This window comes from Neomonachus schauinslandi, chromosome 4 (assembly GCF_002201575.2).
Source record: "Neomonachus schauinslandi chromosome 4, ASM220157v2, whole genome shotgun sequence".
In the NCBI taxonomy this organism is placed as follows: Eukaryota; Metazoa; Chordata; class Mammalia; order Carnivora; family Phocidae; genus Neomonachus; species Neomonachus schauinslandi.
In genome coordinates, this window is record NC_058406.1 from 32,958,067 (window position 1) to 32,975,293 (window position 17,227).

The following is a 17,227-nucleotide window of genomic DNA, read 5'->3' on the forward strand; positions in this document are numbered from 1 at the left end:
AAGACGAAGAGGCCACCCAAGGGCACTCTGCCATGTGCGCGTGAATGGGGTAAGATGTGTAGTGACCCACCACCCACGCACCCGCAGTGATGGTTGCTCACTACTCATTACGCATGTTATTTAGGTAGAGATTTGTGGCCTGAAGAGCTAGCAGCAAAGTTTCTACTTTCTGCAATTACTCATGGTTAACAATACTTAGGTCACTGAAATGTGAATAGTGTTGCCAAGAAACTGCTACCTTGAGAGCTGAAATCCACCCACAAGGAAGAACAGCCTGTATTTGGCGCTGGGACCTGCCCGGTCCTCACCTACGTCTCAATGCATGGGACTGCAATATAATACAATGGGAGGGATAATTCTGCCTGCACCCTGGTGATACTTTGTGGGCTGATATGGTGGAGGAGGTGACATAAAGGACTTCTATGAAGTATATCTCTGAAATTGAGGAAAGTGATTCCATTTGCTATCCAAGAAAAAAAAGAAAAGGAAGAAAGGTAGGTACAAGTTTTCAAATTCTTTAAAGGTACTAGCAGTAATGACTTACTTTTGGCCTTACCAGTGTGAACTGTTAACCTGTGTTCTCCTTTCTTAAAACTCTCAATATGTTCCACACATAATCCAAAGTCTTGAACTGAATCTGAGGCTCCTTATTTGAATTACTGTACATTACCCCATCCACTAATATTGTAGATTGTCAAAAATAGGTCAGGGTAAAACATTTTGGTCTTCTGAACACATGACCTGTTCACTCAGAATTTTGTTAACTGAAATTAGTTTACAAAAACTAAATTCATTCTTTTGGTACCAGAAAGAATTATATGGAACGAGAAATTTTATATACCAATGATGCTACAAGAAAGGAAACAATGTGAAAATAAATCATTTTTTCTGCTTAAAAATGTACAGTTCTAAGGTATTTCCAGCCTCCTTAAAGTATGGTTTCTAAACTGGTATGGTGAAAGGGAGGGCAAGTAAACTTCCTACCCTATCAACACAGAGTAAAACCCAACATGCAACATGGCCTGCCCACCCATGTCCCACCTATGCCTAGCTTCCAGACAGCATTTGAGTACCTCTCAAATATGTACCACCAAGGCTCAGACATTATGAAAAGCCCCCAGGCAAAATAATTCCAAGCAGGTATAAGCTCTTACCATATGGCAGGCAATGTTCTAAGTATTTTACATATGTTAACTCACTTAACGCTGACAGAAACTGTATTTAGTAGACTCTGTATAGACTCATGTCTATACAGAGATGACATAGCACAAAAAAATTAACACAATGCCCAGGGTCAAACAGCAGGTAAGCAGTAGAAACAGGTGTTAAACCCAGCAGTCTGGCTCTTGACTTCCACACGGCTCAACATGAAAAAGGGGTATCATAATGCACAGGGAGGGGCTGGGGGAAACCCAAGGAAACAGAATGAAAGGAACAGAAGAAAAGTCTTAAAAAACCAAAATTATAATTCACATTCTAAGATAATAGAATAAAGAACTCTTAGGGGATAAAATGGAAGATGAAAGCCAAAATAAATATTCACTAGATGATTAGAAAAAAGAACAAAAGAAATCTTTTCCCTAAAGTGGAACTAAAATACAAACTTAGATCATCAGAAGGGATTCAAAATGTGACTAACAGAAACTCCAGAATTAGAACAAAGAAAATAGGGAGAAGCTATCCAATAAAATTTGCCAGAACTGAAGATCCAGCATCCTTCCAAATACCCTAACCAAAGAATAAAAACAGGCCCACACCAAGGCATGTCATCATGGAATTTCAGATTGCTGGAAGAAAAGCTTCCAGAGAGAAGAAAGAGAAGGAATGGCAGCAACTTCTCAGAGAGGAGGCAGTGCCTGCAACATTCTCAGGAAAACTTCACCAGCCAAACTAAAGGCAACTGCAGAAATGTAGGAGTTCCCAAGTTCCCTTTCCTAGGAAGATACTAGAAGATGGTACACGGCAAAAGAAGGCATAAGCTAAGACGGGAATGGATTCCAGGAAATAGTGGGTCCAATCTAGATGGTCTAGAAGAGACAGGGTGAGAGCTGTATGACAGACCTAGGTTGGAGCAGGAAATTATAAGGTGGATAAAATGACATGCGTCTAAGGAAAAATAAGGATATAAAAGGAATATTAGGCATACAGAAAAATACAAAGTAATAATTAACTCAAGGAAAACCCAAAACCTGTGCCACAAAGGAAATTTTATCATAGTACATCTAGCTGACAGTGATGGGTATTTAAACAATCATAATGATATAAACACTGACTCTTGATTTATCTAAAATCGCGATACAATTACTTAGAAGGATGAGGAAGGTGTAAGTTATATCTTCATCTATCATAGAGGAAAGGCAATTTGAATTCAAAGTCTAAGTTATCGTCAATAAATAGCAATCTTACTTAATACATAAAAGTAACTTCTCCATCTTTTATTCCTGAATTTTTAACCAAGATTATATGTTTCTTTGAAAATATTTTAGTTTATTAAAGAACTTTTTACAAAAAGAAACCAACAGAAGAAATCCAACCGGATGGTGAAATCCCAAGTCTACAACCCTTTTTCTCGGTTCTTTGTATACAAAGATGCTGCTTAGTGTGTTCTGCTCTTCATTTTCTCTCTTGTCCGTTTTCCAGGTCTCTTCTACGGAAAAAGAAATACCACATGTGGTCACACAGCAGTTTGGCCTTCTGCCCCAAGGAAAAGAAGGGTGTGGGTAGCTGTGGGATGGGACCCATGGCTCACTTACATTTGATCCTTTCTTTCCAGGCCTCTTGAGGCCCTTGCCATGAGCCGTCTTGGCCCGGAAGCTGGATACATCATCATAGCTCTCACGTGTGTTCCACTTGGAGCCTTTCTTCTTTCCACCAAAACCAAACCTCTGGTTTTTATAGCGCCGCTTAGCATTGGGCCTGGAAAAAAAAGCAGGCTTACAGGTTACCCACAACACTACAAATCCTGATGGATCCCATGGCCCACCAATACCCTTAGTTTCCTGTCTATAAGCAAAAGCTCTTAGATGTTACCGTTACCCATAATCTCATCCTTGGCCCTACATTCTTAACTCCAAAAACTCTCCAGGCAAGCTCATCTACTTATGGTTTTAACCACTAGAGCATGAAGACAAAGCAAGAACCAGGAAAGGATCCACATATATCTTGTGGCTCAACACTTATCCCTGGAAAGCTTCTTCTATTTTAACTAACTCTTGCTAGATCATCCTCAGTTGTTTCTATTCCTTTCAAAGATAGGACATGCAATTAACATTCAAATGTAATAAATTTAAAAACTGGTCATCCCACAGGAATCTCAAATTCAGCATATCCAAAATCACATGCCATCTCCCTTCCTAGACTGGTTTCACCTCCTGTCTATGAACACTGACTCGAGGTTGGTAGTCTAACCATCTATTCCAGCCTCCTAGGCTAGAAACCTGGGCGCCAGCCTTGATTCTTCCTTCTTTCACTCTCTATACCCAACACAATTACTGAGCACTGCTAATTTAACTTCTTGATTATTTCTTCAACCCGTTTTCTCTTCTCTGCCCGTTACCACTTTCAGCTCATTATCATTGCTCTCTGGACTTTGTAGTAGCCCCCTAATCAGTTTCCCTGCCTCCCTCAGGTCCATCTTTTATACAAGTACCACTGTAATTTTTCAAACACATGACTATGACCTGGTCATTATTTTAAGCAGAGCCTATCAATGTCTCCCTCATTGCCTACTGGATAAAACCCAAGCTTCTTAACAAGGCAAACACTGCCTCTGTGACTCCGCCCAGGTGCCCCTCCAGCTACATCTCACCTCTCCTTGCCCCACACTGCACTCCCAGTGGTACCAAATGTTTGCTGTTCCTCATACACAAACCTGCTGCTCTCATCTCTATGCTTTTGCTCATTTGTATTCTTCATTCTTGCTAAAATCTGTGTCTCTCCTATTCTCCTGGTTAATTCTTTTTTTTTTTTTTTAAAGATTTTATTTATTTATTTGAGACAGAGAGAATGAGAGAGAGAGAGCACATGAGAGGGGGGAGGGTCAGAGGGAGAAGCAGGCTCCCTGCTGAGCAGGGAGCCCGATGCGGGACTCGATCCAGGGACTCCAGGATCATGACCTGAGCCGAAGGCAGTCGCTTAACCAACTGAGCCACCCAGGCGCCCTCTCCTGGTTAATTCTTGTTCATCCTTCAGACTAAGCTCAGGTGGGACTCTCCTCCAGGGAGCCGTCCTCACACCCTGATCCCCAGACCGGGTCTGCTATTTCTAAAATATGCTTCCACACTACTTCGTAAATGCCTTTATCATGACATTAATACATTCTACAGAAATTATCATTTCCCCCAGGCCTGGTGTCCAGGGATGCATAAAGGTAAACTAGGAAGAAAATAATAATATCCGCCATTAGCCCTTTTAAATCTGCATAATACTATGAGGGCATACAATTTTCTCATTTGCACAGATGAGGCAACTAATATTTAGAAAGGTCAAGTAACTTGCTCAAAGCTACCCAAAATGGCAGATTCTAGACCCGAACCCTAGGTCTGCACTCTTAACCATCATACTGTGAGATGAGGAAATCAACTTTTACTGAGTATTCACTTAAAATGTGCTAAATCCTTAAATCACCCTACTTTAGGTTTTTCTTTTTTTCACAAATTATTTTTTTTTAAGTAAGCTCTACATCCAACGTGGGGCTTGAACTCATGACCCCAAGATCAAGAGTCAAATGCTCTACTGAGCCAGCCAAGCACCCCCTAAATCACCCTACTTTAATCTTCCAAGACTGATAGGGCTAAAAGGACCCATCACATAGGCTTGTAAGCCTTGGTCACAGGCAGCACTGTGCCCTCTCAATTCTTAGGCCACTCCTGTGGAGGTCTTCATTGTGCTCATGGACTGCTTGCCCAGTACCCACCACAAAGCCAAAGCAAAACCCTTTATACCCCTTCTTCATCTGCTGGCCTTTTGCTCCTTCCTTCGTTCTCCGTGCAACAGGTTTCTGATCCCCCTCAAGGAAATCCAGTTTATCGGAAAAGCCTAGGAGTGAAGAGGTACTTTGATCAGCACCAACACATTTTAAGAAAAGCTGAAGTTTCAAAAAAAAGGTTGTTCCTTGCTAAATTAATTTTAAGAGGCACATCCTGCTCCCCACACTGTTCCCAAACCTTAGTTCCAATGCAATCAAGGCTCTAGAGCAGTAGGTGTTAAAATTAGCAGCTGCCCCTGCCCCCCTATATCCTACAAGGGAGATATACTGACCTTTCTGATATTTCTTAATGGCATTCATCATATGTGTTTTCTCTCGCTGCCTCTTCTGAAGAACCTCTGTTTGCACCTGGGACATAAACAAAGGGCTGTCACCCCCACTCCAGACCATCATCACTGCAAGTGTCTCCATCCTCTTGGTAAAAACGCTGTGCTACCACCACCACCGAACATTTACTACATGCCAGAACTATGCTAAGGCTCTAAGTATATTGTTAGTTTATCTTCTCAACTACCCTGTAAAGTAGAAATTCCTATCACCCCCTGAAACTGAAGCACAGAGAGGCTAAGTAACTTGCCTGAGTCACACAACGAGAAAGTGCACAGCTGAATTCACACCCCGGAGTCTGCACTCTTACCTCATTACACAATTGTGCCTACAAAACCATAGCAAATCATGCCTAGGTCTACATCCAATTCTCAGATTAAGTACCTAGCCCCTACCGTTAGTAGGCATGAAAAGTATCAACAGAAACAATCTCCCAAAAAACCAAAAAGAAAAATAGCTGGAAGGACAAAAGCAGATGCTTACACTCAAAGGCAGGGTTTCTCAATCTCAATACTACTGATAGCTTGGACAGGATCACTCTTTATTGGGGCGTGGATGGCCTGTCCTGGGCATTGTAGGACATTCAACAGCCTCCCTGCCATCTACCCACTAGATTCAAGTAGCACACTCCCCATCGAGACGTGACACTAAAAATGTCTCCAGGCATTGCTGAATGTTCCCTGGTAAGCAAAATTCTCCCCAGTTGAGAACCACTGCCATGACATTTCCTCAAACCCAGGTCTTTGAGTTGACCTCAGCCATCAACCACCAGATCAATCCAATAAATGCACAGCTGCCCTTCCGCAGAGAACAGGATGCTGATCTACTCTTACTCCGCCGAGGACCCATCAGTGAAGTGACTCCAAATATGGACAGCAGCTCACCACCCCAGATCGTGAATGTTTATGTCCAAAATGTTGACAAAGTCTGAACACTCGTGCTGATCCTCCTCACGCTCACTTCTTCCCACAACCCTGACTTTAACTCCTGTCATCTTCTTTCCTAAATAACCATGAATTAAGAGGAAAAACCAAGAAGGGTTTCCCTAGATTTTACATTAGAACTCAGACAACCATAGTTCAAGCATACAGGTGCCATTTTTCCTCTCAGTTGGATGACAATCCAACAATATGGTTCTTTCAAAGACTTTACAATCATCTAGGCCAGTGATTCTCCAGAGCAGGATGCATTTCAGAATCATGTGAAAAGTTTTTGGGGGAAGGGAAGATAATACACACAGATTCCCAGACATTCTGAAGCCTAGAAATCTGTTTTGAAAGATTTCCGCAGGTGATTTTGCTGTGAGGTCAGGTTTAGAGCCCACTGATCCAGACCCACCCCTTCACTGTCCAGATGTGCAAATGAAGTCCAGCAAAATGAATGACTCCTCGGCAGTTACCACGCCCCCCCCACTCCCCGCTCCGGTGAGACCCTGGTGTCAAGGAAAGATGGTATTTATGGATCCGAGCACACATGCCCCTTCTGTGGGGAGATAATTAACACAAGACAGAACACACACAGGGTACGGAACCAGATCTGACCCCGGCACCCCAGGCTGACAAACACTCGGCCACATCCTATGCCCGCACACTTTCCTTCTCACCTTCTTCCCGTATTTCCTAAGTGCTCGCAGTTGCTTCGCCTTTTCAGACTTCTCCATGGCCGCCTGTTTAGCCTGCAGCTTCTGTCGAATCTAAAACACAAAATGTGGTCAGCTTATGTGATTTCAATCTGGGCTGACCACTACTTAGGGTGCACTGGAACGGGAGCAGATCTTCCCAGTTCTGCAAACTGGGGCTCAAAGAGAACTTGTACATCATGTTTTACACCTGAGGACAAGAGGCCCAAAGACTGAGCGCTCTGTCCAAGATACCAAAAGTATCAGGGACCTGAAAGGGCCTTCCCACTCCCAGTGTGCGGTTCCCTTATGCAGAACTGCCTGTTTGCCATTTTGCCCGGAGAAACGAACTTCTCCCCAACCCTACTGTCTGCAGACTGAGGTCAAACCACCTTGCAGCCTCAGTTCCCTTCTCCAATATAGCACATACACATTAAAAACTCAAACCGGTATCAGGTACCCAGCCTTTTCCATCAGACACACACATTTCAGTCAAAGGGTAAGCACCTGTCAGGGTGAGTGTACAGAGATGGGCCGAGCTCATCTCTAGATTAGCTTTCCCAAGTACCACTGAGACGAGAACTCCCTAAAATCCAGCTTGAGACCCAACAGAACTACTGGAATAGATCTTAGATTAAATTTTGGCAATTCTCTTCCTCCCAAAGTTAAATGAGGACCAATTCTACCCAACTCTAAATTATACTACATCTGATATTAATTAGTCCCTCATCTTAAAGAAAACTAAGGCCCAGAAAAAAGGAATTGTTTACAAGTTATAGCCCCAGCCCTTGGCAATGGCAGGACAAGAAGTAGGTTTCTTCTATACACCATGCCATGACCACACCAGCTAGGAAATGCAAAAGACGATCTTCAGCTCTGGAACCACAGTTCTTACAGTACTTCTCCTCTCCTTAAATGTTTAAATTAGGAAAAAATCATCCTTATATTTATCTAATTGGTGGTGACTGGCAGCATGAGTCTGAAGTAGACAGTTAAGACAGTAATTGTCCTCTGACAACTACTTCCCTATTACTGGGCTTAGTCTTTTTAAAAATGTTATAGGAGATGGGGCGCCTAGGTGGCTCATCGGTTAAGCATCTGCCTTCGGCTCAGGTCATGATCCCGGGGTCCTGGGATTGAGCCCCGCACTGGGCTCCCTGCTCAGTGGGGAGTCTGCTTCTCCCTCTGCCTCTGCCTGCCGCTCCCCCTTCTTGTGCTCACTCTCTCTCTCCCTCTTTGTCAAATAAATAAATAAAATCTTAAAACATAAATTAAAAAATAAAAAAAATTAAAATGTTATAGGAGATAAGCCAGCTGACCACACTTGAGCGTAAAGCCTTCGCTTTCCAGAGAAAACCTTTATTTCTTACCTTCTGCATCTGCTGATCAGACTTGGCCATCTCAGCGAAATAGTCACTGGGCCTCTTGGTAGGGACTTTGAGCTGATGGAGGCGGGGTAATACTGCCAGCACCGCAGCCTGGGCCTGCCGGTAGCTGCGGATGGAGGACAGTGTGATGTGGGACAAACTGGGAAATAAGCTAAGGGAGAGAGACCTTCTATTCCTTCTCACTTACCTATCTGACAAGGACAACCTTGGAGTTATCTATCCATGGTCAGAAAAACTCTCAACATCTGACCTCCACCAGCAAGAACACACACACAAATGAAAATGTAATAAAACCTCAGTAACTTGGTATCTAGGAGAAATTTAGCCATACACTCTTTAAAGAGGAAGGGGAGTTCTGCTAAAAATAAGTTTAAGAGAGTGACCACACTAACAGTACCCATTAACTTACAAACTAATACGTTATCAATTCTTACGTAGTCACTGGAAAAAGTTCATGTAAGAACCTTCCAGAAGCAAGTTTTTGTTTATATAACTGAAAGTACAAAAAAACTTGAACACTGAATACTTCAAAATAAAATTTAAAAATAAACTGGACTTTGGATTATAACTGGTGGACCAAGGAGCTCTTCTCTCAAACAGGCACAATCTCCTTTAGCTCTTTTGAGTCTAAAGAAGTCCTCCTTCTTACTCTCAGGCTTATGACAACTTCTGAGGAGTACAGGCTCACTACTTCTCCCCCCCTTCCCACTGTCTAGCACAGGGACCCTTAACTCCCACACTTGAAAACAAACATACAAACTCATCTCGCGCTGGAAGTCATCTTCTGGATCAACAGTTTTCTGATCCTTGTTCTGAGGTGTTGACTGAGGTCCACTGACTTCCGGCACGGGACTCAGGGTCACATCAAGCCTTTCAACCCATTCAAGATCCCGCTTGAATTCAGCCAAACACTGCTTCAGGCCACTCTAGGAAATTCAAACACTGAGCCAGCATGAAGGACACGGGTCAACGGACAAAAGCCCTAACCCCCAACAACCGGGTCGGTAATTGACCGTCCTAGCAATGAGCAGGCTGAGTCTTCCCTGGGACAAGAAGTCAGCACAACACACAAAATAACAAACAAAACAAAGCACAACAGTGTTTGTTGTGAGCATCTCGTGTCCTAGGACCCCCGGCCAGGCGCCTGAGCTCACCACGTCGTTCACAGCCTTCTTCGGCCCCTCTAGCACGACATTGAGGCCTGGCTTCAGGAGTCCTCGGGAAAACGCATCCTGCAACTGCAGGGCACAATCGGCAGTCAGCACCGGGGGAGTGTGGCCCCTCTCCCGCGCCCAGCCCCGCGAGCTCGGCTGACACCTACCTCTCGGTCTGTGACCAGAGAATCATCAGAATCCGAGTCCGAACCTGACAGCGGGGGAGTGTCCATGTCTCAGCGAGCGCGCGCGTCCACTCTAGTCGACAGAGCCGGGTGGCCAGGGGCCCGCGAGGCCGGAAAGGGCCGCCTCTCGTCGCGGCGGCCTGCCCCCAGCCCCTCGCTCTCACGCCGCGGCCCACGTGCACCCGAGCAGCACCAGCGCCCACTGCTCTGCGCCGCCGCTCAACTTTTCGACCGGGACTTCCGCTTCCGGCCGCAAAAGCACACTTCCGGTTTGCCGTTGCTATAGGAACCGCTCCGGCGTCGGAGAGAGTCAGGATTGCTTGGGACCCGTAGTTCTACCGCTGGATACACGAGTAGTCTGGTATCCGGAGGGAAGAAGCGAAAGGTGGGAGCGCGTAGCTGGGGGTCGCCTGGAGAAACAGGCAGCCGTGAGGAGCGAAGGAGAGGGGAGAAGCAGGAGCCGCGGGCAAGAGGGGGTGAGGAGGTGCTGGAGGGGCGGGGGGAGCGGAGGAGGGCTCCGGGGCGGGGTAGGGGCGGGGCCGGGCGGAGGGGCGGGGCGTGTCTCCAGCCTCACCAGCTGCACTGGATGTTCTGCAGAACTTTGTGGGGTACCATGTCGACCGTGGTGGCTCAGTCGCTGCATGTTTTTGGTCTTCGATCCCACGTGGCCAACAATATCTTCTTCTTCGATGAACAGATCATTATATTTCCTTCGGGAAATCACTGTGTGAAATACAATGTGGATCAGAAGTGGCAAAAATTCATTCCAGGTAAAAAGCCTTTCCATCCTGATACATAAATGAACCGTAGGTGCCAGATATAACCCCATAATCCCAGCAAGGTTACTGAAAGGAAAGTTTTTTTTGTTTTTTAAGATTTTATTTATCTATTCCCAGGGAGGGAACACAAGCAGGAGGAGTGGGCGAGGGAGAAGCAAGTTTCCCGCAGAGCAGGGAGCACGATGTGGGGCTTGATCCCAAGACCTGGGATCACGACCTGAGCCGAAGCCCGACGCCCAAAGACTGAGCCACCCAGGCGCCCCTGAAAGGAAAGTTTTTTGGCCAAATTAAATATACGTGTTCCATCATATGAATCGAATGTCTCAAATATGTTTATCCATTGTAGTGTGGATGGACATTTGGGAAACAATAGTTTTTTTGCTATTACAAAGCATGCCACTATAAAGTTTCTCGCATTTGTGTATGTTCATCCACCTGTGCAGATTCTGCAGGGCACACAGCCAGGACTAAAATTACTGGGTAATATGGTAGTACCAATTTACACTTCCACCAGGATGCATGAGAGTTGCCATCCCTTCCCAACCTCTCCAATCTTTGGCATTGTCCAACTTCCTAATTCTTTGCTAAGCTAGTGGTTGAGAAAGAGTATCTTGTAGTTTTAGTGTGCATTTCTCTACTACTAATGAGGATGAATAGCTTTTCACATGTTTATGGGCTATTCCTATTTAGTCTTGTGTGAATGTCCTGTTCAAGTCTTTTACCCAATTTTTTTTCTTTCTTTCTTTGGTAATTTTCTTATTGACTTATGGGCACACTTTCTATATTCTCTATAGAATTCCTCCCACTTTGCGGCTTGTGTTTTCTCCTTCTTTATAGTATCTTGATGAACAGAAATCCTTAGTCTTAATGAAGTAAAATTTATCAGCATTTTTCTTTTTGTGTCTTGTTAAAGAACTCTTCCTACCTATTTCCTATTAATATATTCTCCTATATTGTCTCTTTTATACTTTATACTTTTGCCTTTCACCTTTTAGGCTCTGAGTTAGGAAGGTGCTTAGTGTGTTAGGGGAATAGCAAGGAGGCCAATGTGGCCGGACTGGAATCAGTGGAGGAGTAGGGAGGGGGAGGCAAGATGGAGAAGTACCAGGGCTTTGTATGTCAAAGACTCTTACTCTGATGAAGTAAGAAGCCATGGGGGCCTTCTGAGCAGAGTAACAGGATCTAACTTATGTTTCAGCAGGCTCTGTGGCTACTGTATAGAGATCAGATTTAAGGAGGGGCAAGGGAGGAAGCAGGAGACCAGGTGAGAGAAGATGCTGGCTTGGAGTGGAGTGGTGGCAGGCAGTAGGGATAGTGATAGAAAAGACTGAAGAAGGAGCAGGTTTTATGGAGAGTATGGGGAGGTTAGTTCTTGACATGGTAAGGTTGGGATGCCCACTAGTGAGGCAATGGAGATCTTAAGTGAGCAGTTTGATTTTGGGTCTGGATACAAGGAAGAGAAGTCCAGGCTGGTGATAGAAATTTGAAGGTCATCCACACAGAGATGAAATATAAAGTCACTCAAATATCAGAGATTCTCTTAAGGAGTGAATGTATTTATAAAACAGTAGAACCCTAAAGAGTGCATTCTAGGACACTCCTACCTTTAGTGCTGGGGAACTGAGGAAGAGCCAGCAAAAGAGTCTTCGAAGGAGTAACCAAACAGATGGGAGGAGATCCATGCAAGAGGTGAAAATATTTCAAGGAGGAGTCCGTCATCAACTGGGTTAAAACAGTGTGAAAGCATTTTACAAGCTCTGCAATCAGCCAACATATATTAAGCACCCATTTGGTGTCAGGCACTGGCGATTGGATGGATGGATGGATGGGTGGGTGACAGAAGGATGGATGGGCGGATGGATGAGCAAGAAAGCCATGGCCCCTGCCCTCTAGGAGCTCTCACTATTGTGGAGACATGTATGTATTCAAAGGAGCAGGACTTGAAGATGAGCAGGACATATGCTCTGCCAGGTACGGCCCTGGCGCGAAAGCACAAAAGGAAGGAAGGAGAAGTTTTCCTTTGCCTCCTCCAGGCAGTCTCATCTGTACTTACAGTTTCAGCTTCCCACTGTGACTCTTATCTCAAATCTGCCTTTTCAGTCCCAACCAGTCCCTGAGCTTTAGAATCACATACAGCTGTCGGCTAGACCTCTTTTCCTAAATATCCCGCAGTGTGTAGCTCCCACACCGAATATCCAGAACTGAATTTGTCCTTTCCTTTTTGCTCCCTCTCTTCCCTTAAGACCCTCCTTTGCCAGATTGTCAAATACATGATAAAGCTATGATTACAAAAATAATGTAGTGCTGGTTTAAATATCCCAGAAACCCAGGTATATATATTTGTATATGTAAATGAATTTGATATATCATAAAGGTGGCATTAGGAATCTGTGCTGGGACAACTAATGAGGTATTTGGGAAATGGGAATCACTTTAAATCCTCACTTCATGCCTTTTACCATCCCAAATCCAAGATAAAGTAAAGACTTTAGGGTTAAAAAAAAAAAAGAAATCAGAAAAAAAAAAAAAAAAACTAGAACCAAATAAACATAAATAAAAATAAAATCCTTGGATGGGCTGTTTTCAGCAAAAAACAGTGGACGTCATCTTCACCATGACCCCTAACTCCCCCCACCTATCTGTGTTCCTTCCCAGCTGTCACCCCTACTCCCCGTCACCAGATGTCAGTCATTGGCTCATTTCTCCCCTTCCCCCAGCCTCACCCAGGCAACTGGTTGGACTTAGCCTTTCTCTCATCTCCCATCCCAGCCTTGTCACTACCCTCCTATTTTTGAAATAATCTGCCCCCTGGCTTCCCTTCCTCCAGGACTATCTCCTGCACAGTTGCCAGAGGGATCTTTCTACGACACACATCTGACACTTCCAAAAATCTCTGTGGCATTTCATTTGCCTCCGTGGTAAAGTCCAAGCTCCGAGTGACCTAAAACCTGGGTTCTTTGCTGAGGCACAGTGACTTCCTGCAGCCCTTCCAGAGAGGTCCTGCTGCTGGCCAGACTTGCTACAGCTCCTTGTGAAGCACAGCACAGGGCACATGCGTCAGGGCTAGCGCATCTCCCCTGCCTCACTCACCCTCCCTGCCCTGGGCTTGAATCCGGGCCGGCTTATCCACACAGCACGGAAGGCACAGAGCCTTGGGCTGGTTCAGACACCCAAGAAAATGAACATAATAATAATAAATCCAGTCTGCATTACATTCTTCTTTATACCAATCCAGGCATAAAATATAATTTTTACCATTTTATTTTTTAAACCATTTTATTAATTTTTACCATTAATGGAAGAAGGGGTCCGTGAAAGTCATAACACGGGCCTGATTTCATCTCCCAAATAAAGTATTTGCCACTTGAATCTTGGCCTCAGCCTCTGCTTTCTAGACCACAACTTCTATTCTTGTGCCTGTTACCTCATGGTTGCAAGATGCCTGCGCTAGCTCCAGATATCACTGACATATTCCAGGAAAATTAGGGGTAGAATGCATCCATGTCTTGTTTCTGAGAAAGCATAAGCTTTACCATAAAGCCAGTCTAGCAGATTTCTGTGGCTGTCTCATGGTCAGAACATCACATAGATGACCAAACCGTGAAAGAGCCTGGGGACTCCAGCCTCAAAAGTAGAGACTATCGAGTGCTGGTGACTCCGAGCATAAAGGCCTACCCTATTCCACCCCTCCAGACCCACGTTTGGTTTCCCCTGGCTCACATGCGATTCTCCAGCCATACCCCACTGTTTGTAGTTCTCCACCATGCTGTTCCCTTTCTCACATCCACACCTTTGCTCTTCCTGCCACCTGCCGCCACCTGGTCCTCCTGGCACTCTTCCCTGACTTCTCCTCCTACCTCAGCCTCAGTGAGGTACCCATCCTTGTCATTTTCCTAATACCCCAGACATAGTGGTACCAAGGGACTGCAGGGATTGACAATTACCATTTCTGTGCCTCTCTCCCATGTGTCAAACCTGCCACCACTGTGCCTGGTTCATGTTGAGTCATGGTGAAAGCACGATCGGCCCTCATTATCCCCCTTTACCTCTGTTCACAGGCTCAGACAAGAGTCAGGGCATGCTGGCCTTGTCCATCAGTCCCAATCGGCGATACCTCGCTATCTCAGAGACTGTGCAAGAAAAACCCGTCATTACCATTTATGAACTGTCATCCATCCCTTGCCGGAAGCGCAAAATCCTTAATAATTTTGACTTTCCCGTTCAGAGATTTATTAGCATGGCTTTTTCTCCAGACTCCAAATACCTGTTGACTCAGACATCACCTCCAGAATCAAACCTTGTCTATTGGCTGTGGGAAAAACAGAAAATCATGGCTATTATTAGAACCGACTCTCAGAACAATGCTGTCTACCAGGTACCTCCCCGCATAACAAGTATTGTGCAAGTTACAAAAAATAGTAAGAGCTTGATGGAATGCTTTCTATGTGCCAGGAACAATGCTGATTTCATTTGCATTTTTAAATTTAATCTCTCAACAACCACGTGTGGTCTGCATAATTATTATCCTACTTTTATAGATGAGAGAACTGAGGCTTCTAGAGTTTAAGCCTCTCACCTAAGATCACATAGGTAGTGGGTGGCAGGGGCTGGATTCACTGTCTGCTGTGCCTGTCTTCTTTCCTGTAGCCCAGAACTGCTTTCCCAGGTCGGCCCCCGAGATGGATTGAGAACTCACTTTGTCTTACGTCTGGCCTCTTCCTAGCAGCTTTGTTGGGCAGTGGAAAGATTTTAAGAATGTAATGTGAAGTGGTAGATCTTGAGGAACATGTCCATGAAATTGTAGTTACGTGGGGAGTGGAACTTGCCATCATGGTTTGAGGGCAAAACAAAGAGGACCCTTGGGAAGGCTGATTGACTGCTTAGGCAGTGGGTCCCAAAGAGGTTTTATCTTGGTGCAGTCACCCCAGGCTAGGATCTGGTACTCAGCTTTACAAGTTCAAGAACTCAGATCAGCTCATGTTCAGAGATATAGCCAGTCAGTGTCTCAGGAATGGACTCCATTTTTCTCACAAGAGGCTGGTGGTTAACCCAGCATGTGACAACCAGAATGCTCCTGTCATTTACCTGGTGCAGTTCCTCCCTAACGATAGAGAACTCGGGAGGTGAAATTAGTTCTTAGAGGTTACTTGGTGACTACAGAATCAGACCAAAGACAGAGAGAGCCAGAAGATTATTTCATCTAGGTCTTGGTGAGGTCAGGTCCAGCATCCCTATTCAGAGTAGAGTACATCCTCCCCAGTAAACATTTATCAGATGCCCACTATGAACCCAGCATTGGGAATACAGAGATGAAGAAATTGTGGCTGGTCAGCTGCTCACCATCTAGTAGGGGTGTAGGTTGACTACTATTACTATATATCCCATTTGGTAGGAGACTGCATAGCTGTCGCTGACATGGTCCCTTTCCTCCTGGACAGGGCATGCAAACCAACCAGATCCCCCTTTTCCAGCTGAGCCTTTGTTCCATTTTGTCAAGACTTGCTTATCTTCTTTTTGGCCTTGGTAAAATGATTTCTGTAGGTTTCCTAGTTTAAGATGCATGGGCCCTACAAACATAATGAATCTGTGCTCTTATCAAATATGGTATCAAAATTTATCATGACTTCATGATGTTTAAAGGATACTCTGAGCTACCTGAAATAAATATTCATTCATAAAATGAGAAGTAATTCCATCAAGATTAGTTTTATCCTTTCACATTTTACAGGTGAGCTTCAATCCTCAGGATAACACTCAGGTTTGTGTCACTGGAAATGGGATGTTTAAGCTCCTCCGTTTTGCTGAGGGAACCCTGAAGCAAACCAATTTTCAGAGGGGAGAACCCCAAAACTACCTAGCCCACACCTGGGTGTCTGATGACAAGATCATCGTTGGCACTGATACAGGCAGGCTCTTCCTCTTTGAATCCGGAGATCAACGCTGGGAGACAAGTATAATGGTCAAGGAGCCCACCAGTGAGACCAAGAACCTGGGGAAGATCCAGGAATCAGAGAGGTAATGGTACCCCTCTGGGTTGGTGCTCTTGTGAAAATATGCTCGTCATCCTAATAGCTTTATGCCAAAAATAGCATTCTTTTAAAGTCACTCAGAACCCCCCCACCTTAAAATCGACTCTTTTCATCTTCCCTCTGCCTTTCTCATGTTCGTCTATATTCACGCACAAATTTGACAGTTATGACCACAGCCTAGATACAATTCTTTTTATTTTTTATACCTACTCTCATTTTATAAGCATTTCGACTAGTTTTCAAAACCACAGATTTCAAACAGACATTTTCTAGTGGCTGCCTAATTTTCTGATTCAATTCAATAACTGGCCACCAAGCCCTTGCAGTGTGCAAGGCACCTTGCTAGGTGCTGGGGACATGGGTCCTCAAGGACCTCACAATTTGGAAGGAGCCAGCAGACCCACAAAGAAGTGCAGGGAAGTTGTTGGTAAATCTGACAAAAGCATATGGGGTAAAGTGGGGTCTTGGGTCAAGTTTACCTCTACTACAGCCAATAATAATCATGTCTCAAACATATTAGAATGTACCATTGTATGTACTAGACACTGTGTTAAGCACTTTATATGTATTCTCATTTGAGTCTTACCCTATATAGTGCAAATTATTATCATGCCCATTTTATAGACAGGACAATGAGGCTCAAACAGGTTAAGCGACTCACCCAAGATCATAACACTGTCTGCCTGGCTCTGGAGCCTGAGCCCTCCAACACATGGCATATGATAGATTCTTCTTCCTGGGTAACTTTCAGTCCACCATT

At 44.6% G+C, this 17,227-nt stretch overlaps 2 protein-coding genes across 2 annotated transcripts in view; one reads left to right on the forward strand and one right to left on the reverse strand.

Moving 5' to 3' along the window:
* Window positions 1–2,190: 2,190 nt before the first annotated feature.
* Window positions 2,191–9,889, reverse strand: EBNA1BP2 (EBNA1 binding protein 2). The gene is made up of 9 exons (XM_021683797.1): window positions 9,642–9,889; window positions 9,475–9,558; window positions 9,077–9,246; window positions 8,303–8,426; window positions 6,918–7,007; window positions 5,260–5,335; window positions 4,944–5,037; window positions 2,754–2,916; window positions 2,191–2,647 (listed from the first exon to the last, which is right to left on the reverse strand). The coding sequence occupies exons 1-9, from the start codon at window positions 9,705–9,707 to the stop codon at window positions 2,597–2,599; spliced, it is 918 nt and encodes a 305-aa protein (XP_021539472.1). The 5' UTR covers window positions 9,708–9,889; the 3' UTR covers window positions 2,191–2,596.
* Window positions 9,890–10,272: 383 nt separating this feature from the next.
* The window catches only part of CFAP57 (cilia and flagella associated protein 57), a 65,815-nt gene continuing 58,860 nt past the window's right edge, over window positions 10,273–17,227 (forward strand). The window contains exons 1-3 of the mRNA XM_021683798.1: window positions 10,273–10,429; window positions 14,497–14,813; window positions 16,167–16,453. Coding sequence (XP_021539473.1) covers window positions 10,273–10,429; window positions 14,497–14,813; window positions 16,167–16,453 — 761 coding nt within the window. The remainder of the gene's footprint in view (window positions 10,430–14,496; window positions 14,814–16,166; window positions 16,454–17,227) is intronic.

Bases quoted from the DNA above. Each gene is read 5' to 3' on its own strand.
- EBNA1BP2 (XM_021683797.1), bottom strand. From the start codon at position 9,707: ATGGACACTCCCCCGCTGTCAGGTTCGGACTCGGATTCTGATGATTCT. The intron at 5,038-5,259 runs GTCAGTATATCT...CTTCACTCCTAG, and splicing joins CATTAAGAAATATCAGAAAG to GCTTTTCCGATAAACTGGAT. The intron at 2,648-2,753 runs GTAAGTGAGCCA...CTTTTTCCGTAG, and splicing joins CTGGAAAGAAAGGATCAAAT to AAGAGACCTGGAAAACGGAC.